Source organism: Peromyscus leucopus, chromosome 1 (assembly GCF_004664715.2).
Source record: "Peromyscus leucopus breed LL Stock chromosome 1, UCI_PerLeu_2.1, whole genome shotgun sequence".
NCBI classification, from domain to species: Eukaryota; Metazoa; Chordata; class Mammalia; order Rodentia; family Cricetidae; genus Peromyscus; species Peromyscus leucopus.
The window spans coordinates 186,280,426-186,302,581 of NC_051063.1; the positions used below are offsets into that span (position 1 = coordinate 186,280,426).

The 22,156-nt window shown below is 42.5% G+C and overlaps 2 protein-coding genes across 5 annotated transcripts in view; both read right to left on the reverse strand.

Annotated features, from left to right (window-relative positions):
* LOC114686725 (leukocyte immunoglobulin-like receptor subfamily A member 5) overlaps positions 1 to 22,156 on the reverse strand; it is a 305,493-nt gene that overhangs the window by 270,791 nt on the left and 12,546 nt on the right. The gene's annotated exons all lie outside the window — the stretch shown is intronic.
* Positions 1,881 to 13,349, reverse strand: LOC114689347 (leukocyte immunoglobulin-like receptor subfamily B member 3). 4 transcript variants are annotated; one of them, XM_037202180.1, is made up of 18 exons: positions 13,101 to 13,349; positions 12,904 to 12,939; positions 12,437 to 12,721; positions 11,997 to 12,299; positions 11,406 to 11,687; positions 10,964 to 11,263; positions 10,358 to 10,642; positions 9,918 to 10,220; positions 8,315 to 8,599; positions 7,309 to 7,611; positions 6,796 to 7,089; positions 6,267 to 6,569; positions 4,409 to 4,528; positions 4,038 to 4,104; positions 3,923 to 3,960; positions 3,666 to 3,718; positions 2,271 to 2,426; positions 1,881 to 2,195 (listed from the first exon to the last, which is right to left on the reverse strand). In XM_037202180.1, exons 1-18 carry the CDS (start codon positions 13,132 to 13,134, stop codon positions 2,085 to 2,087), a joined length of 3,558 nt encoding a protein of 1,185 aa, XP_037058075.1. In that variant the 5' UTR covers positions 13,135 to 13,349; the 3' UTR covers positions 1,881 to 2,084. The 4 variants fall into 4 exon arrangements, with proteins under 4 accessions (XP_037058075.1, XP_037058077.1, XP_037058076.1 ...); XM_037202182.1 differs by lacking the exons at positions 11,406 to 11,687; positions 11,997 to 12,299; XM_037202181.1 differs by lacking the exons at positions 10,964 to 11,263; positions 11,406 to 11,687 and having other exon boundaries at positions 13,101 to 13,348.

Genomic DNA, 22,156 nt, shown 5'->3' on the forward strand with positions numbered 1-22,156 from the left:
ATGGTGGGGGGGTTGGAGAGATGGCTCAGAGGTTAAGAGCACTGTCTGCTCTTCCAAAGGTCCCGAGTTCAATTCCCAGCAACCACATGATGGCTCACAATCATCTCTAGTGCGAACTGATGCCCTCTTCTGGCATAAAATCATAGGACACTCATATACATAAAATAAATTTAAAAAAAAAGAAAAAATAAAGTAAATAAAATAAAAATGGTATATGGAGAGCACAAGCAAAATGCATTATGTACAAGTAGATGATTATGAGATATTGACAAAAAACTAAGTTATTTAAAAAAAAACATACGACAGAACTGCAAAGGATCTAAGTCATACAATCAAGGCCAGCATGTCATTCCCTCTCATGATGGCATTGAAAACACTATGTAGCCAAAGGAGGCCTGCAATGAGTGTTTCCCCTGCCTGCATCTTCTACTTAACAGGGACTACCTGTGTTCTTATTTTGTAATTTCTTCCTCTACCATTTCCGTCCTTATTCCTAATGTGGAATATGTTTTTGTTCTCTTTCTGTAGTCTTAATATGACAATGAGGTCATTGATGTAGAAGGTATTTTATGTATTTACTAATGCTTTGGACCAGGAAGCCAAAACAACCCAAGACTCTCTAGGAGGCCCTGATGAAAGGACAAAGGGAACTTTAGTCCAGTGTCCTCATCCAAGATCAGACATGAAGCCAGTCTGATGCTGGGGCCATTGCCTCCTAGGAGATGAGGTTGCAGGTCTGTGGATAGGACTCTGCCTTCTGGGCTTGGTTCTTATCCTAGTGGATCTGTCTGATGTTCCCCATGCTTTCTTTCACAAAACAGACTTGTCTCTCTGCTAACCTTGCCCCTTTCCCTACTGCTAATAGTATATGAGCTAGTGTGTCTCTTAATAGATTTGTGTGGTGTAAGGTATAACTTTTGCAATACCTCTCATCTAACTATTGATTTTCACTTCTTTATTTCTTACACTATGTCTTACTGCTCAACCCCTCAGTTTTCATGACCCTTACTCATGCTTGTTCGGATCAGTTCTGAACATCTCTGGTTCACACTACATTATATTAAGGTGACTTCATCATTCAATTTTGGCTTTATTGAGATATCATTGACAAAAGGTATATATTCAGGGTAAAAGTGTTTAAACTTTTCATATACATCTTCATATGCAGATGTGTTAACAATGAAAAAAAAAGGTCCTGAATTTGAAGGAGAGTAGAGAAGGATCTACGGAAATGTCTGGAGGGAAGAAAGGGAAAAGAAAAATGCTATAACTATAGTAGAATCTCAAAAATGAAAATTAAAGAAAAACACACAAAAAATGATTCTTTCTTCATTCCTTTCTTCTTCCTCATTTTATGCATTGTTCACTGACAAAGCATTTGCCTTATTTATAAAACAAAGGAACAACCAAATCAGATCCCCAAATTTCTCAGAATTTCCTAGAGATTTGTGGTTATATTTTGTTCCCCAAAATATTGTGCACCCTAATAAACTTATCTGGGGTCAGAGAAGAGAACAGCCACAATATTAAACATAGAAGATAGGCAGTGGTAGCACACACCTTTAATCCTAGCATTCCAGAGACAGAAATCCCTCTGGATCTCTGTGAGTTCAAGGCCACATTGGAAACAGCCAGGCATGGTGACTTTATCCCAGAAAGTGAGCCTTTAATTCCAGAGAGTGATGGCAGAAAGCAGAAAGATATATAAAGCGTGAGGACCAGAAACTAGAAGCATTTGGCTGGTTAAGCTTTTAGGCTTTGAGCAGCATTTCAGCTGAGATTCATTCTGGATGATGACTCAGAGGCATCCAGTCTGAGGAAACAGGATGAGCTGAGGGATTGGCAAGGTGAGGTAAGTGTAGGTGGTTCTGCTTCTCTGATCTTCCAGCATTCACCCCAATAACTGGCCTCAGGTTTGATTTTATTAATAAGACTCTTAAAGATTCGTGCTACAGATACCAGTCATGTCTGCACTATGACTGTGCACCTGAGGCAGATCTTGTTTTCTGACATCCCTGAGTCCTCCCTACTCCATGAAATGCAGAGTGTGATCTCCCAGGATTGGTAGAGGCCAGAGTATGATCTCAGGGTGGACTTTTCTGCCTGGAAGAAGGGAGGTTCACATGTCCCTGTCTCGGGGTCACAATGCACAGCTGGACATAGGTCACATCATGTGGCTCCTCTGTTGTAGCAGCCTGCAGTGGGAAAGTGTAGAATGAAGTCCAGGTTGGGCACTGGGAGCATGGGGAACTAGAAAAGTCAGGACCCACCTGTTCATCTATCACTTGATTTCCTTTTGACTGTGTGTCATTGGAGGCCAATAATTCCTTTGGCATGAGAGAAGAATAGGTGATCTCTGTCCTTCTGAGTCTCGAGGGCTTCACCTGGGCATACAAGTCTTTAGAGGGGTCTTCCTCATGTTGGCTCTGCAGCAGAGAGAGACAATGAAACAAAGGGAATTGATGTGGTGTCTCAGACGCTGTCAACACATACTTCTACAGGGAGCAGGAATGATACTTCAGACATTTTTATTAAAGTAAACTATTGCTGAAGGGGTCTTCTGAAACTTTCTAGCAATATAAGGGTGCGTACCAGTTACTTCTCTGTGCTTCTGATATTATCCCTAAATATTTATGTCCTCTGCAGTGCTTCTATCTTCTGGAAAGAGAATGCCCCTACCCTGAGGACACTTGGATCTACCAAGCTGCATACCTAGATGTGGAACTTCATCACAGGTGTGTATGAAACTCTACTCAGGCTTCTCCACAAGAGGCATCTTTCAAGTTCCTTTAAAATTCAAACTGATCATCTCTGCCTCACAAAACTCAACCCATATCCTCTATATATTTCCCTCATACACTTTGCACTGCTCGGTCTCAGTATATTTCCATACCACTTCCCATCTGAGCTGGTCACAGTGGGTAGAGAGTTCTGTCCTTGGCTGTATCTGCAGCCCTGACAGAAGCATGGTCAAGAGGGAGACACGGGAGCTGGGGAGAGGAGTCAAGCAGCAGAGTGGTTGCTATGCAACATGAGCACCTGAGTGTGATCCGTGTGGCTGCATAAAAAAAGGCCAAGCAGTAATTCACATGCCTGGGACCTAAGTGATGATGAGGGAGCAACTAGTGCCCAGTGCTCAGTGGCACCAATCCATCCAAATAAATAGCACCATGGACATTAAGAGAGTCTGACAGAGAAAATGAGTTAGAGAAAAATAGATGAAGACATCACATCAGATGTTGACCCCTGTCTTCTGCTTGTGCTTAAACACATGTGCACACACATTCTCAGGCACATGGATCTCACTTACTTGTGTTTCATGTTCATTTACTTGTTAGTTTTATCACTAGAGTTTAACACAAGGCCTTAGACATCTAAAGTACTCACTTTACCATTCAGCTACAGCTGATGACCCTAATTTTCTCTTTTGTGCCTCTAAAATCACTTTAGAAACCAGAGAGATGTTGAGGAGTCAGAAAGTTGGAGCCATATTGCCAAAGTAAACAAAGAAAGAATGAGATCATAGCATACACAATATAATTGCTTCAAGAAACAAGGAGCCAGCTGTGGATGATACGAAGGGCTGAAAAGTGGGAGAACAGAGATTGCTGCAGCATTATATTGGGTCATAATATCTTAGCATTGTGGATAAGCAATAGTCTCACCAGGACATCCATCTCCATGCTATCTGCAGGCTGTGTGACCTTCACAGTAGCATCTGTCATAACAAACATGCAAGTTATCCCCTGAACAGATTCCCAGGACATCTCACATCCCCAGAACCCTGTGTTATCCCCGATATGGAAGGAGAAGATGTAGGGGTGAGGGTGCACAGAGAGGGTTCAGTGTCCCAGGCCCTCCTCCACCCCTGTGATGCTGAGATCTCAGACATCTCCCTCCTCCTGGGTCCTCTTCCTCTCACACAAGATTTCTTCCTGGATGGCAGGAGCTGGTGTGGATCTGTGGAAAGAAGAGGGTGTCAACTGACAGTGAGGGAAGTCAGGCAGGTGAGGTCAAAGTTTCTGGGCATGAGTTACCTCTTCTGGAAGCTTTCGCCCTTGGTCGCTGAGTCTGCAGGATGTTGCAAATCAGTCTTTGTCTGGACTGCAAGGGAGGAAGGAGTCTCAGCCAGGAGGGTTGAGCACCCTACCTAGCACTTTCAGAAAAAGAAGGGACCAACTCATTGCATGTCTGTTAAAATCCTCCAGTAGATGGAAAAGTCCATACAATAGAGGACATTGCACACATTTCCAGATCTCATTTTGTGTTGAGATTCTACAGAAGTGTTTCTAAGCTCATGTATCCCAGTCTGAGCTTTCCCTGGGGCTGATGCCCTGGCCCCATGCTTGGATAACCCATAGTGGGACCCACTCCACACTGAGACCCAGGACTCCCAAACCCTACTCACCCCCCTTCCTGTAGTTCTTCTGATGCCTGAGTCTGAGGAAATGGAAGAGGACAAGGAGGAAGAGCAGGAGGAAGAAGGCCACAGAGACACCAATCACAGCCTTTTGGTATTCTTCCAGTTCTATGAGACAGAGGACATTATGAATGAAGAACTGTAAATTAGAACATACGGTATGTGACTGAAGAGGCTATCACAGAGTCTTCATGGGTTTGGACTAGGTCCTCTGCAGATATGTTATGGTTCTTAGTTTGGTGTTTTGTGGGAGACTTCTGAGAGTGGTGGTGTGGGTGCATCTGACACTTTTGCCTGGCCTTTGAGACTCTATTCTTCCGACTCTTCTCCCTCACCTGCCTTGAGGTGAGGGTTTCTGCCAAATATTATGGTATCATGTTGTGCCATGTTAAGTTAATGCCCCTAAGTGGTCTTCTCTTGTGGGGGAAGATGGGACAGGAGTAATGGTGTGGGGAAGAGTGGATGTGTGTGGGGGAACTCAAAAGAGTGAAGTCAAGGGAAGTGGCAATTGGAATGTATTGTATTAGAAAAGAATCAGTCAATCAATCAATCAATCAATAGATAAATAATAAAGAACCTACTGTATGAACACCCAATGTGGACTGATTGTATTTACTACCTATCATTGTCATAGCCATGTACATGGGACCATCTCTGAACACTTCCAGTAGTTTTTCCTGCCCCAAAAGACACCCAGAGAGACAGTGCATTGCTCAGGATACAACCCCAAGTGTCTGTCCTCCCACCAAGTTTCCTACACTGGAGCTAAACCTCATGAAGTGGAAGGAATGATCCTGAATATTCTGCCCTAGCCCTGTACCAAACTCTGACACAGTGTCACCAACACAGCACCGAATGAGGCAGAACTATTTCAGAACAGGACTCTAGAGTCTTTCTCTGTAAGTAGATGAAACAGGTAAGACCATCATTTAAAAGAACTTAATGTCTATGCCATGGCTCTCCCATTTACACTTGGAGAAACTGAAAACCACACAAGAGAGGGGGCAATTGAAATTTGATGTGTGGCATGTGACTCTCTAAACAGCAGGGCTCAATGCTGGGAAATGAGGGGGCAAGGCTTGCCACCAGTGATGTTATTCCAAAGGTCTCTAGAGATGAGTGAAGTGGACTGGACAGGAGCTGTAGTACCTGTCACCCACTCCAAACAAGAATGCACCAACCACATAACTAGCCTGATGCCCCTGAACACACCCTGCAGTAGATTTCTTGCTCGGACCTCTGTGGTCAGACACAGCAGGGATGAAGAGCTGTTGTTCTTGGCCTGACAAAATAGGATGGGGAAATATGGAGAACGGACGCCTGCTGTCGTTTTATGTGTTTCAGCCTGGGACAGATCAAAATGTCACTCTTCTTCAGGATGCCTCTGTTGCAGCCTAGCTTCCAAACCTCGGAGTTTCTGGGGACCATATTGGGATCTCTGCTTCACACCCAGTAGCTTGGTCACCATTCAAGCTAATAAAGGAATGAAGACTCATGGGGACAGAGACTCTGCACACACTCAGGTGAAACGACTTCCCTAGACCATAAAATCTAAAACCTCTATAGTAATGGATTTTTGGACCACAAGAGACTGTGGGAAATTTGTTGGGGGGATGATGTGAGGGAGGCTGCACTAAATATCTCATCTCTTCTCAGTCTTATATCGACACTACACCCCTCCAGCACCTCCCAGCTTCCTCCCTGGAATCTCCTGGATTGCCATGAACAGGGTGAGATGGTCATTAATTGAGAAATCTCAGTCTACTTCTTAATCTCTGCATGGGTCAATTCCTAGGTCAATTGTCCTGGATTACCCTCAGAGCTCACAAACGTCTGGTCACCTCACCTGAGACTATGATCTCCACAGGAACACTGGCATGTGACAACAGGTAAGGGGATGAGCTGTTAGAACCAAAGCATATGTAAGAGCCCCCAAAGGCTGAGGTCATAGCACTCATGGAGAATTCTGCCTTATATTGTAGATCTTGAGACTTTGCTCTTTGTTGCATGTAGGGATGGACTGCACCTTCCTTGAACAGAAAAAATGTGTCCACTGGAACTGATGATTGACACAGCAGGGTCACATTCTCTCCTGAGGACACAATAGTGCCTGGATACACTGAGAGATTGGGTATGACAGGAGGATGTCCTAAAGAGAAGAAAAGTAAGTGAGTGAAGTTCTATAGCCATTGTTCTGAGCCCCGTTTTCAGAACCTAATCTCTACAATTTAACAGGCAGACCTTCATCCACTCCCTTTTTCCTAGGCCTATTCCACCCTGAGATGCTCATCATCTTTTTGTTGATGAGTCCCAGGCGTCCACCAAACTAGGCCTGTGCTGAGATGGGTCCATACTAAATGCCCTACATTCCTCACCTGTGATGAGGATGTCCAGAGAATCACTGGGGGCTGACCAGTCTGAGAAGTTATAAGAACCATAGCATCTATACCGGCCTCCAGTGGAAAAATTCATAAAACCTAGGGTGAAGTTGGCATGAAAATATCCAGCTTGAGACTGATGAACAGAGACCTGGTGGAGGTCACTTTCCCCTTCCTTGGACAGAACAAATCGGTCATAACTTATCTCAGAGGAACACTGAAGGGTCAGGTTTTCTCCAGGGCCCAGGACAGGGCCATGTTCGGTCACCAGGGAGGGCTTCCCTGACAGGCCTGGAAGGAGGATAGACAGGAAGTCATTCAGCTGGCTCTTGCAATACATTCCATATCCCATCCTGCTCTGACATTGCCATGGCCATTCATACTCTAGGCCTATCCCTCAAGAGGTCCCTTCAGCCATCATGGCCCCAACCCCTCCTTGAGGGTTCAGCAGGGCATATGTCAAATGGTTTCTGGTGTCAGTCAGTTGAGTGAATGAAGAGACTTCCTCACCTGAGACATGTATCTCCAGAGGGTTACTAGACTCTGACCACACAAGTGAGTTATTTATATAATATCCGTAACATCTGAAGGGACCATTCTTGCTGGATATTATGGAGATCTCAGGAAACAGAGCTAGGGACTGTCCGGTATGTATGAGCTGTGCCTTTTGGAACCTGGAGAACTTCAGATCTTCCCCAGTCAAAATGAACCCATCATATCCTTTAGATGAGACACACTGAAGGGTCACATTTTCACCTGAGGTCACCACAGGGCTGGGAAAAGCTGACAGACTAGTTTTGCCATGGTGGACACCTAGAAAAAGAGGATAGAGCCTGTTAAATGATACATTGTCTGCAGCAGCTAGGCTATGGCTGAAAATGTTTACAGATGTATTTCCTGAGGGAAAATGTAGAGGGCATAATGTACTCAGATTCAAAAATAATATGGGAGAAATCAGAAATGTTATTCATGTAGTGTGTCTGCTCAATGGAGGAGATAAATACCTGTTTTCTAGAAGAAAGCTAGGAATGGATGTTGTTAATACCCAGGTGACCTTTCCATCTGTAGATCCAGACCTCACCTGAATTCCTGAGGATGTTTATTAGAGACTCTCCTCCCTAGACCTTTATCATTGGCATTCAGTTAATAAAGCTCATCCTTTGGGGAGATTTCACATATATTTTTTAGCCTGCTGACATTGGCATTACCTCAGTCAGAGACCATATGAGAGCAAAGGCCCTTAAGATACAAAATCAATCTTCATGTTCAAATGTACTCTGATTTCAGTTTTGATGTAATTATGCCTAGTTGTTCATTAGGGTTTCGATTACACCAGTAATCCTTTTTTTTTGGCAGAATTGTTCTGTATTTAAATTTGCTTCAGACTTTCAAGAGTGTGACCTGGCAACTACTATGTCAGCCTGATCTGAGTTTCCCTCATTACTTCATGTAGGTCATTTTCCTGCAAACAGCAGAGCTTTCAGGGTGAGGACTGTGAACCTCAGTGTCGTCTCACCTGTCACCACCAGCTCCAGGGGGTCACTGCGCTCTGTCCAGCCTGTAGATTTGTAAGAGTAACAGCGATATTGCCCTGCATGATGTTTTTCCATGGATGCTATGGAGAACATGGCCTTGTTACCAGGATCTTTGGGAGTTTGACTGTCCCAGGGTGCTGAGCTTCCTTCTTTATACAGGAAATATATTTGGGTTTCCTTGGTCCCCGCACACCAGATTGCCACAGGCTGCCCTGAGGTGATCACAGAGCCTGGCTCAGCCCAGATTGTGGGTTTCTGGAGTGTCCCTGAAAAGAGGTAAGTGAGAGCTATGTGGAACTTTAAACAGTTGTACAGTTAATGTGAAACTCAGACTTGAGCCTTGAATAACAGAAGGACACATGCAGACATCTGAAAATCCATCTCTCTGCTAACTACCAGATTTCATTCTCACAAGACCCCTCATTGGTTTCTCTATCTTCACTCCCACGGTCTGCATCTGTATCAGTGGGCTAATGGACCTGTCCTTTCCTTAACTCATCACACATTCAGGTCTCCTGGGGAAATCTGTTTGAGCTTCAGTGTCATTCAACAGAGACACTGGAGCTTCCTCTGAGACTAGATGCTACAGTATGTCATTACCTTCTGACAACACTTGAGGGTTGCTCACCTCCATCTTTTACTGAGTGTGATGGGACCCACTTGGAACCTGGCTGGAGACAGCCCATCATATACATAATGTAAGCACATGGAGATGAAGAATTGTTTATATTTAATTAAAATGAATCAGTTGTATCTCTGATTTAAGTACATGAGAGGATCACAGAGCCTTCTAGGAGCACAACAGGGTTTGGCGGTGAAAACAGGGTGGTTTATTGTAGACCCCTAGGGGAGATACATATGGAACATTAAATGGGTTCACACAGTTTGGATTGTCCCCCAGACCTGACTGACACATGGGGTTATATTCAGAGCACACTTTATCTTAACAGTCACATCTGGGAATCCACATGACTCCAGACTATCCCATCACCAGTTACCACTAGCTCCAGGGTGTCCCTGCATTCTGACAAGCCAGCAAAGTTGTGAGAGTAACAGGGATATCAGCCTGTCTGCAGTGTTATCACAAGGGATGGTGAATTTTGCCTTATTGTTGTGATTCTTTTGGGTCTGTCTGCCCCAGGGGTCTAGGCTTCCCTATTTGTGTAGCAAACATGTTTGGGTTTCTCAGGTCCCCTCACACCAGATGGTGACAGGACTCTCTGATGTGATCACAGAGCCTGGCTCAGCCCATATTGAGGGATTATGAAGGATCCCAGCAAAGAAGAAGAAAGAAAGGAGGTGCATCTGTTAGGAGAATTGCACAGAGAATTTCACCATTGCATGGACACATAGGCTGATCTGCAATAGCAGAAGGACACATAAACACCACACTTTCCCATGGAAATTAAATTGCAATCTTAATATCAACCCTGGTTTCTGTTCCTCAGTTCAAGCTGTATCACACATTCTGAGACATTGAGTTCAGTATCCCTGGCTCACAATGACTCGCTATACAACAGGTCCTTTCCTGGGATCCTGTGTCAGTTATAATTACAGTCAAAGGAGAGTCCTGCACTTCCTTACCTGAGACCAGGAGCTCTAGGTGGTTACTGGGCACTGACCATGCCTGTGTGTTGCTCCAATCATAGCCAAAGCATGTGAACCTCCACCTCTGGTTGGGGGTCACAGGACCCACTGTGAACACAGCTCCAAATAGCTTAGGGTGTATTTTCTGTGAGGGCAAAGGCCTGGAGGACTTCTCATCTTCCTTCGTTAGAATGAACCTGTTATATGCCTTTTGTGAGACACACTGAAAGGACACATTTTCTCCTGAGGTCACCACAGGGCTGGAAAGGGCTGACAGGGTGATTTTGGTGGGGTAAACTCCTAGGAAAAAATAGGAAGCATGGTAAGTGGAATCACATGGTAAACAATTTACTCTCATTTGGAATATGAGGACACACTACAGTGAACATATTCCTTTCCTCAATGATGGTCCTAGTGTTGGAGAAGTGACCTCTCACCTGTCACCACCAGCTCCAGGGGGTCACTGTGCTCTGTCCACCCTGTAGATTTATAAGAGTAACAGCGATATTTCCCTGCATGATGCTTTTCCATGGATGCTATGGAGAACATGGCCTTGTTACCAGGACCTTTGAGAGTTTGACTTTCCCAGGGTGCTGGGCTTCCTTCTTTATACAGAAAATATATTTGGGTTTCCTTGGCCCCCTCACACCAGATGGTCACAACATTGCCAGAGGCAATCACAGAACTTGGTGCAGCCCACAAGGTGGGTTTCTGAAGGTTCCCTGCAGGGAAATAGTTGAGAAGCAGAGGGGACTTTGAACAGTATTACAATAAACATCAAGCATGCTGTTGATCTTGAAATTTACCCTTGGTTAGCAAAGGACCAATAATGTCATGGGAATAGTCATTAGTCTCCTGACCTCACCAAGCCCAAGTCTCACTATGCCCCCCTCCCCATTTTCTGAACAGTGACTCCCACAGTCTCCATGCTGTGTCAGTTATCTCAGGAGCCCTGATTCCACAGACATATCACAACCTTGGTCTTCACTGGGAACATGAGTCAGGTGCAACCTGATTCCACAGAGAGTCTGAGGCTTCCTCACCTGAGACCAGGAGCTCCAGGACCTCGCTCCCTTCTGACCACACCTGAGGATTATTTGTGTAATAGCCATAGCATCTGAACCTCCACCTCTGGCTCGAGTTCACTGGACCCACTGGAAACTGAGCCAGGAACATCCCAGTGTGTGTGTGTTTTGAGCTCTGAGGGATGGAGAACTTCTGACCATTCTTTGTTAAAATGAACCAGTCATATATCTGGCTTGAGGTACAAGAGAGGGTCACAGACTCTCCTAAGTTTACAACAGGATTTCGAATGGTTGACAGGGTAGGTTTGTTGTAGACTCCTAGAAGAAACACACATGGAAAATTAAAGAGGATCACAAAGCCTGAATTGTCCCCCATGGCTGTCCTTTGATGGGAGGTACTGTTAGTGCAGTCTTTTCTTGAGAGTGACATCTGGGGTTAAGATTTCTGGTGTCTTCTCACCTGTCACCACCAGCTCTAAGGGGTCACTGCGCTGTGACCATCCCACAGAGGTGTAGGTGTAACAGTGATACCGGCCTGCCTGCACTTGTGTCGCAGATGGAATGGTGAGTATTGCCTCTTTGTTGTCTGTTTGAGTCTGTTGGACCCAGGGCTCATGGATTCCGTCTTTATATATCACATACTTTTGGGCTCCCAGGGTTGCCTGACACCTGATGGTAACAGGACTCCCTGAGGGGATCACAGAGCCAGGATGAGCCCGGATGGTGGGTTTATGAAGGATCCCTGCCAAAAAGTAGAAAAGAAGGAGGTGCATCTGTTAGGAGAATATCACAAAGAAGGTCACATTTGCCGATGACATCTAAACTGATTTGCCATTACATAAGGACACTTAAAGACCTCACTATTCCCTGGACTTTGAGTTCCAATGTTAATTAGACACCAATTTCTGCACCTGAAGTCAAGCTGTCCCACAGATCTATGAATCTGAGTTCAGCAGCTGTGCCTGGAGATCACCCACAACATATCAGGTCCTTTCCTGGGATCCTGTGTCAGTTACAATATGATTCAAATGAAAGTCATGTACTTTCTTACCTGAGACCAGGAGCTCTAGGTGGTTACTGGGAACCGACCACAGCTGGGAGCTGCTTGAGTAATACCCATAGCATGTGAACCTCCACCTCTGGTTGGGGGTCACAGGACCCACTGTGAACAGGGCTCCAAATAGCTCAGGGTGTATATTCTGGGAGGGCAAAGCCAGGGAGAACTTCTCATCTTCCTTCATTAGAATGAACATGTCATATTTCTCTTCTGAGACACACTGAAGGGTCACATACCCTCCTGAGGTCACTACAGGGCTGGAAATGGCAGACAAGGTGACTTTGCTTGAATAATATCCTAGGGGATAAGAGAAAGTCTGTCATTTGGGCTTACATGAAAATTATTTTTCTCCTTTCTCATATTTGAGAAAGGAACTCTCAGTGAATATTTTCCTTTCCTTAAGGCAGAATCTGGAAATGGAAAGTTCCTCTCACCTGTCACCACCAGCTCCAGGAAGTCACTTCTTTCTGACATACCATTATTGCTTTTATATTCACACCAATATCGGCCTGCATTGTTCCATTCAACTGATGAGATGGAGAATGTAGCTTTGTTTTCAGTTTCTAAAAGGGTTGTTGGTATTGGGGAATCCGGACTTCCTTCTTTGTAGAAAACATATTCCTTCGCCTCTAAGGGCCCTTCACAGAAGAATGTCACCTGGTTCCCAATGGCTACTACATTTCTTGGCACTGCCTGGAGTATAGGTTTAGAGACGGCCCCTGAAAGAAAATTGACAGCTACTTTCCCAGAACTCTTCCTCAGATGTAAGCTCTCAGAATTAGGAAATTTAGACATTCCCCAGCATCAGGCCACAGCTGCTGTTTATCATATGCTCTGTTCATGAGTGACGTGTGGTCCCCACCAAGGATGTCCAAACTGGGGCAGCTGAGAAGACACTCACCTGCCAGTACTGGGATCCTGAGGTCCAGACTCAGTCCTGCAATAGAATTACCTGTGAGTGCTTGAAATTAAACAAGAACAGGACCTCCACTCCCAGGTCCCTTCTACAATTGCTGAGACATCCTGATGGCCCAAATCATGGTTGTGAGGTGGATTCCCTCATAGAAGAGAATCCTCCCTCCCCATTTGGCATCTCACCAAGATACAGCAGGACTGTAAGAAAGGGGGTCATGGTATCTTCCAGTTGCCACAAGTGTGCAGATGATTGGCCTCCTTTCCAAACACACACAGACACAAAATGTGTGACCTAGGCAGACTGATTTCTGCTTCCTGTCATAAGGATGTCTTACTGGCAGCGCCTGAGGAAGAGGAACTGCTCTAACCAGGCGCCTGACTCTTCTTTTCTTTCTGGTGCTGTGATGGGATGGGCTCCAGAATTTGTGGCTTTGTATCTCTGTGGGTCTTTAGTTTTTCTTTTTGTTTCTTTGACAGAACCTCTTAAAATTCATGTGGTTCTCAGACTCCTCCTCCTTCTCCCTCAGCTTGCTGTGTGCTGGGATTAAAAGCCCAATCTGATTGTGGTCACTTCCTGCAGAAATCTCCACTGTAACCCTCTATGTCTGCCTGTATGTTCCCACTCACCACAGACCAGGACTTAATGCACAATAAACCTGGTGACTTCCTGAGCCAACACTTTCACTTGGGGGACTCTGAGGTGGCTGGTCTTTTTCTCTTAGAGTTTCTTCTTAGTTCTCCTTTTCTTTATCAGCCTGACGAAACTCATCACCAGTTTCCTAGCCTGCCTGGGAGATGCTTTGGGAATGTTGTATGAACTTTACCTAGGGATACAAGAACAGTGCCTACACATGATACATGAGACACCAGTGACAGAAACAAGAACAAGACTCCACACAAACCTAGCTGATGAAGCAATGAGTTTTATTAGGGTTCCTTAAAAGTGTGTTGTCAATATTTGAGCTTTTTGGTATTCAGTTTTTGTTTTTTGTTTGCTGAGACAGGTTCGAACTATGTCGCTCTGGCTGTCCTGGAACTTTACTATGTAGACCAGACTAGATCCACCAACCAGTCTCACAACCAGCTGTAGAAAACAGTGTCGTCCACTATGCCCAGCAATTCTGGAAACTTCTCAGAGGTTATATCCCTGAAAAAAATGCTTTGCCTACAACTTTTAACTGCCAATATTTATGATGGGGGAGGAGTGGCCTTAGGAGCCTCTATAACATGAAGGAATATTCATGGGGCTGATCTTGTGCATGTGACCTGTGTGTAATCACAGCTACAGAGACTCACAGGACAAGAGTACTGCCATGCCTGGAGAGCACTGTTCTACAACAAGGGGAGATGCAGGCTGATGCTGTTGGGATCAAACAGAACAGAAGGGACACAGGAGCACCTGATTCTTCTGAGCTCCTGGATGAATGCACAGGAGAAATCCATTGAAATAGAGAAGGAAATGTGGTATTCTCATGGCTCTGATTTGAGTCTATGCTAAATAATTGCTGATAGATTCATGTCATTTTCTTACCAACATACATGATTCCCATAGGAACAACCTCTCAGCTTTCTTTTATCTTAAGTGTTCTTATTTTATTGTTCAGAATCCTTCTAGTTTTTGTGAAGGCTGAATTTAAATTAATGCCTGTTCATCCACAAATGTTCATTCCAATTTAAATGGTGTTTGCATCTCAACTATGAGTATCAGCAACATCCTGATTGTCTAATATCACCATCAGTTTCACCATACTCATGGGTTCAGGAGTTCTTGTGACTTTGATGTTTAAGGAATGATTAACTTTCACACTTTTACAATGTAATTTAGGTATGAGTGTTTTGGTCATATAAATGTTATAGTTAAAGGGCCCCTCTCTGCTCTCCTGTTTTGGAGATGGTTACTATATTAATTTTAAACTATGAAGGTCATCAAAATCATGAGCTGAAAAGCAGAAGTGAAAACTGAAGTTCCCAAAATGCAGAAGGTTCCGTGTTCAAGAAAAGAGGCTATCGAAACAGGGGGAGGGGCTTGCTCCTGCCTCAACTTGATATGCCAGATTGTATTGACTCCACATGGGAGTCCTTACCCTCTCTTGGGAGTGGATGGGGGTAAAGTGGGGAAGGTGGGGGTCAGTGGGAGGAAAGGAGGAAGACAGGAAGGGGGAACTGTGTTTGGTAGGTAAAATGAAAAAAAACTTTTAAACAAAAAAATTAAAGATAATTTTGGCAACATGGAAAAAAGAAAAGAGGCTAACAGTGATCAGTCCCTGAACCTACTTTTCTTAAGGATCATTGTAGTGAGACTTCCTCCTCTGGGGACTTCGAGGTAGGGTCAGGGGTCTAAGAGAATGTTGGTAGCTGTGTATGCTCTGTGCTCTATCTGCAGATGGGCACTGCAATAGCTCACATTACTGTCTGGTGCCCACTGTGACACAAAAGTAGATTAATTCCTACTTTTATTCACACCTATATTGTCTCATGTGTAGGTATCACTTTGTGGTAGGATATTTGTACACTGTGTGGAAAGATTTTGCTGTGATTGGGATAATGAAAAGCTGAATGGCCAATAGCTGGGAAGGAGGTATAGATGGAACATCTGAGCAGAGAGAGAACTCTAGGAAGAAGAAAGGCAGAGTCACAGCCAGACAACAGACACATGGAACAAACTGGAGCTGCAACGTGGAAGAGAAGTTACAACATTATAGGTAGGTAGGAGAGATAGGCAGGATTTCCAGGGAGAGAAAAGAAGAGGAGAGGAATCTAAGTATACAGATTATGCCAGAGAGATTCCAGGAGACTCAGAACAGGTCAAAGCTACAAAATGCAAAAGAAGTCACTGAGCCACATGACATGATGTAGATGAATAAAAATGGGTTAATTTAAATTACAAGAACTTGTTACGAACAAGCCAAAGATATAGGCTGATCTTTCATAATTAACAAAGGTCTCCATGCTAATTTGGGAGCTAGTTGATGGGCCAGAGAAAGACTCCTTACATAGGGCATCCAATGTGAAGGCAAGTATTTTCACATAGGACACAAAAAAGCTTTTAAAATGATCCAAACATGGAGCCAGAAAAGGCTTCCTAGCCCTGCAATCTCTTGTTTGACCACTGCCTGCTCATTTGAGCCAGTGAGCACCACATGCAGAGCTACACGGTGGGTTTAAACTTTCTGGGTTTTCAGAACAAAAAGGCCAGACACCAATAAAGACAAGTAGCCCAGGTGACCCAGCCTTTCAGAATGCCTCTGTTGCAGTTTCCATAAAATTCTGCATCCAGAACAACTTCAAAGCTGCTAGAGAGAGTTCAGTCTCACAGAATATTCCAGACAGACTTTAGATAAGCCTTAAATTTTCCCATCATACAGAGACTGGACAACAGCTAGCTTTCAAGGGATTTGACCATTATCTTAATTTTCTCAGGGTCCCCTAAAGATTACATCACCTGGTACAACAGGAAGCAGTCTAGATAACACAAACCCCATGTTTCCAAGATGTGAGGTAGGTGGTTTATTTCATTTGGTGGTTTATGGATGTTTGTCATCATTTGGGCAGTTGGTTGTGAATTATTACTGGTCATAAAAAGGAAGGAAACTATGCAATGGAGGTCAGATTCAAGGATCTGTTTATGAAAGAAAAAATTGGTATATGGAAATGGTAGAATAAAAGGATACATTACTGAACCTATTTTTGGTCTAAAAAGCTCTCAAATATTTTACATTGGTATGGATTTTTGTAAATTGATACAATTTTAAAATTATTTTGCTACACTGTATATATGTTTCTACTCTTCTTTAAGGTATTTGTACCTATGCAACTCATTAAAAATGTAATTTTTAATTTAAAAATATAGGTTAGTAGTTAGTTATCTATAGTAATCAAACTTGTAGTCACATTAAGTATGTTTTCAACATTATATATATTTAGATAGATAAATGGTCTTCAAACACTACAGAGACCTATAGAATATGGAATTTAAGATGTTTTAATAACCTAAGGATTTTTACGACAGTGGGACATGTTAGCTCCTGGCAGCACCAATATACTTCTAAAAAGGATCATGGGCATCAAAGAACCTACATATGGAGTTTTCTTTGACTGTGGCAAGTTTATCTACTGGGCAAGAAAACACTTGCCTTGACTGCTGACAGTATGCTATCTAACTTGGACAATCAGGACACAAAAGAAAACAAAATTCCTGCTTTGCAGAAATGTCAGATTTTGCAAGCCTATAGGCTGAAAATGGATGCCCCAATGTTGCAGAGAAATCTTGGGGTGGCTGTGCAGGCAGCCAGATGTCTTAATCATTTCAATAGTTTTGGAAGGTGGAAGTTGTCTGCTTTGCATATCCTGTTTACTCAGGTAATATTTTTTCCTTTTTGAGTCTCTGATGGGCATCAAAGACTAGACAGTTATAGTTACAACCTTCCTTGTTAACAAATTCAAGAAAACTTACATAAAAGATGAAAAGTTTATAAGGTTGGAAAATATGAAAGCTTAAATTGTTTATCTAAGATGTTTTTAGTTCTAAAAATATATTGTAAGGATGGTAATACAAGTTATAATAGAAGGTAGTTTAGGTACAAAACTTTGGACTCATCAAGATAAGATAGGTAATAGAGTAATTTGTCTAAATTTGCCAAAAACAAATAGACTGGACTTGGTAAGTGTAATTCTTACTTGATAATTGTTCTTTTATATGATTTTATGTATTAGACTTAAAAACCTTTTATTTAGACAAAAGTGTGAAATGTTATGAGACATTTGAACATTGTTTGAAGATGTATTGCTATGATTGTTGTAATAAAATCCAGAATGGCCAATTCCTAGGCAGGAGAGATAGACCAGACTTCCAGGCAAAGACAGGAAGATGAGACAATTGAGTCATGAAGGAGATGTCATCAAGATGCAGACCGGGTTGGACACACAGAATTGGAGAAAGATAAAAGCTGCATGGTAGAATTTAGATTAATAAAAATATGGGTTAATTTAAGTTATAAGAGCTAGTGGGACAAGGATAAGGTAAGGTCCAGTTTGTATCACTAATAATTATTTGCATGCCATTATTGGTGAGCTGATAGCCCCAAAAAGTCTAATTGCATAAAGTTTTTTCCTCTCTTTTTTCTTATTATTATTAAGAGATTTTCTATGCATTTTACATAACAACTACAAATTCTCCTCTCATCTCTCCTCCTGACCCCCAACCTTCTCGCCCAACACACCCATCCGTCACACCTCTTCCAAGGCAAAGTCTCCCATGGGAAATCAGCAGAGCCTGGTACATTAAGTTGAGGCAGATCCAAGCCATTCCTCCCTGCACCAAGGCTGTGCAAAGTGTCTCAGCATAGGCACTAGGCTCCAAATATCCGGCTCATGCTCCAGGGATGGGTCCTGATCCCAATGCCTGGGGGGGGCCCCTAAACACTTCAAGCTAAGCAACTATCTTACCTATCCAGAGGGCCTATTCCAGTATCATGGGGGCTCCTCAGCTATTGGTCCACAGGTCATGCATTTCCAGTAGTTTGGCTAGTTGTCTCTGTACATTTTCCTATCATGATCTCAATGTCCCTTGCTCATAGAATTCCTCCTCTGTCTCATCGTATGAACTCCTGGATCTCGGCCTGGCACCCAGTCGTGGATCTCTGCATCTGCTTCCATCAGTCACTGGAAAAGGGTTCTATGATGACAGTTAGGGTATTCAGCCATCTAATCACCTGAGTAGGCTGGTTCTGGCACCCTCTCTACTACTACCAGTAGTTTAAAATGAGGTCATCCCTGTGGATTCCTGGGAACTTCCCTAACACTCTGTTTCTCCCTATTCCCACAATATCTTCATTTATCATGTAACTCTTTCCTTTTTCTCCCACTCTCTCCCTATTCTGGCTTGAATCTCTCATTCCCCTTTGTTCTCATCCTCCATCCACTGCCCTCCATTATGCCACAACTGCCAGTTTGCTCATGAAGATCTCATCTATTTCTCCTTTTTTGGGCAATCCATGGATCCTTCCTAGAGTACTTCCTGTTAGCTAGCTTCCCTGAAGATATGCATTGTAATCTAGTTATCCTTTGCTTTACATCTAGTATGCACTTTTGAGTGAGTAGGTACCATGTTTGTCCTTCTGGGTTACCTCATTCTGGATGATATTTTCTAGTTCCATCCATTTGCCTGCACACCTCATGATGTCACAGTTTTTACTGCTGAGTACTGCTCCATTGTGTCTATGTATCACATTTATTTATCCATTCTTCAGTTGAGAGGCATCTAGGTTGTTTCCAGGATCTGGCTATTATGAATAATGCTGCTATAAACATAGTTGAGCATGTGTCCTTGTGGTATGATTGAGCATTCCTTGGGTAAATGCCCCAGAGTGGTATAGCTGGGTCTTGAGGAAGACTTATTCCCAATTTTCTTAAAAACCACCATACTGATATCCAAAGTGGCTGTACAAGTTTGCACTCCCACCAACAGTGTAGAAGTGTTCCCCTTGCTCTACATCTTCTCCAACATAAACTGTCTTCAGTGTTTTTGATCTTAGCCATCTGAGAGTTATAAGATGGTGTATCAGCGTCATTTTGATTTTCATTTCCCTGATGATCAGGGATGTTGAGCAATTCCTTAAATGTCTTTCAGTCATTTGAGATTCTTCTGTTGAGAATTCTCTGTTTAGCTCTGTAGCTCATTTTTTAATTGGGTTATTAGGTATTTTGATGTCTATTTTCTTGAGTTCCTTATATATCTTGGAGGTCAGTCCTCTGTCAGATGTAGTGTTGGTAAAGATCTTTTCCCATTCTGTAGACTGTCATTTTATCTTATTGACAGTGTCCTTTGTTCTACAAAAGCTTCTCAGTTTCAGGATGTCCCATTTATTAATTGTTGCTCTCAGTGTCTGAGCTACTGGTGTTATATTTAGGAAATGATCTCCTGTGCCAATGTGTTCAAGATTACTTCCTACTTTCTCTTCTTTCAAGTTCAGTGTAACTGGATTTATGTTGAGGTCTTTGATCCACTTGGACTTGAGTTTCATGCATGGCAACAGAGATGGATCTATTTACAATCTTCTACTTGTTGATATCCAGTTATGCCAGTACCATTTGTTGAAGATGCTTTCTTTTTTCCATGGTACAGTTTGGCTTCTTTGTCAAAAACCAAGTGTTCATGGGTGTGCAAATAATGTCAGCATCTTCAATTCAAATTCCATTGGTCCACATGTCAGTTTTTATGCCAGTATCAAGCTGTTTTTATTACTGTAGCTCTATAGTAGAGCTTGAGGTCAGGGGTGGTGATGCCTCCAGAGGTTGCTTTATTATACAGAATTCTTTTAGCTATCCTAGCTTTTTTGTTTTTCCATATGAAGTTGAGTATTGTTTTTCCAAGTCTGTGAAGAATTGTGTTGGTATTTTGATGAGAAGTGCATTGAATCTGTAGATGGCTTTTTGGTAAGATTGCTGTTCTTACTGTGTTAATCCTACCTGTCCATGAGCATGGGAGATCTTTTCATTTTCTGATATCTTCTTCAATTTCTTTCTTCAGAGACTTAAAGTTCTAATCATACAGGTGTTTCACTTCCTAAGTTATAGTTACTTTAAGGTATTTTATGCTATGTATGGCTATTGTAAAGGGTGATGTTTCTCTTATTTCTTTCTCATCCCATCTATCATTTGTGTATAGGAAGGATACTGATTATTTTGAGTTAATCTTGTATCCTGCTACATAACTGAAGGAGTTTATCAGCTGAAGGAGCTCTCTGGTAGAATTTTTGGAGTCACTTACGTACACTATCATATTTTCTCCAAATATTGAAATTTTGATTTCTTTTTTTCCAATTTCTGTCCCTTTGATCTTCTTTTGTTGTCTTATTGCCCTAGACAGAACTTCAAGTATTATACTGAATAAATATAGGGAGAGTGCACAGCCTTGTCTTTCCTGATTTTAGTGGAATCACTTTGAGTTTCTATCCATTTAATTTGATGTTGGCTGTTTATAGACGAAATTCTAAAAAGTCTTATTAAATAAGAAACACAGAGCCAAATACAGAGTTAAAAGCCCAAGAGATCAGAGCACTTGTGAATAGCAGTTAGCATACCACTCACTGCCATCCTTCCACTGAGAGATTCTAATATCTGATTTGTCTTTTTATTGCCTTTCTGTTCTGTCTTCTCATTGGCTCTAAACCCAACCACATGACTTCCTTGTCACTGCCTGTCTATACAGACCTCCAGGTCTTTGTGGTTGGTACTGGGATTAAAAGTGTCACCACTTGGTTGTGTCCTTGAACATACAGAGATTCTGCCTGTCATGTGATCAGATTAAGGGTATGTGCCACCACAGCCGGATTTCTGCAAAATGGCTCCCTTTTAGCTCTGATCCCCAAGCAACTCTATTTATTAACATACAAATAAAATAACATTTCAGCACAAATAAAATATCACCATAGATGTTGGCTTGCTGTAAATTGCCTTTATTATGTTCAGGTATGTTCCCTGTATTCCTTTATCATGAAGGGGTGTTGGATTTTGTCAAAGAGGTTTTCAGCATCTAATGAGATGATCATGTGTTTTTTTTCTTTCAGTTTGTTTATATGATGTATTACATTGACAAATTTTCATATGTTGAACCATCCTTGCATCCCTAGGATATAGCTTACTTGGCTGTCATGGTGGATAATTTTTTGAAGTGTTCTTGGATTCAGTTTGCCAATATTTTATTGAATATTTTTGCATCAGTGTTCATGAGGGAGATTGGTCTGTAATTCTCTTTCTTTGGTGCATCTTTGTGTGGTTTGGGTATCAGGGTAACTGTAGCAGCATAAAAAAGAGTTTGGTATTGTTCATTTGGTTTTTATTATGTGGAACAATTTGAAGAATATTGGAGTTAGTTCTTTGAAAATCTGGTAGAATTCTGCACTGCAACCATATGGTACTTGGCTTTTTTTTGGTTGGGAGACTTTTAATGACTGTTTCTATTTCCTTAAGGGTTATTGGTCTATTTAAACAATTTATCTGGTCTTGATTTAACTTTGGTATGTGGTACCTATCGAGAAAATTGTCCATTTCTTTTAGATTTTCCAATTTTGTGCAGTATCGGTTTCTGAAGTATAACCTGATGATTCTCTGGATTTCCTTGCTGTCACTTGTTAGGTCTCCCTTATCATTTCTGATTTTGTTGACTTGGATGCTCTTTCTATGCCTTTCTGTTAATTTGGATAAGGGCTTGTCTATCTTGTTGATTTTTCTCAAACCAA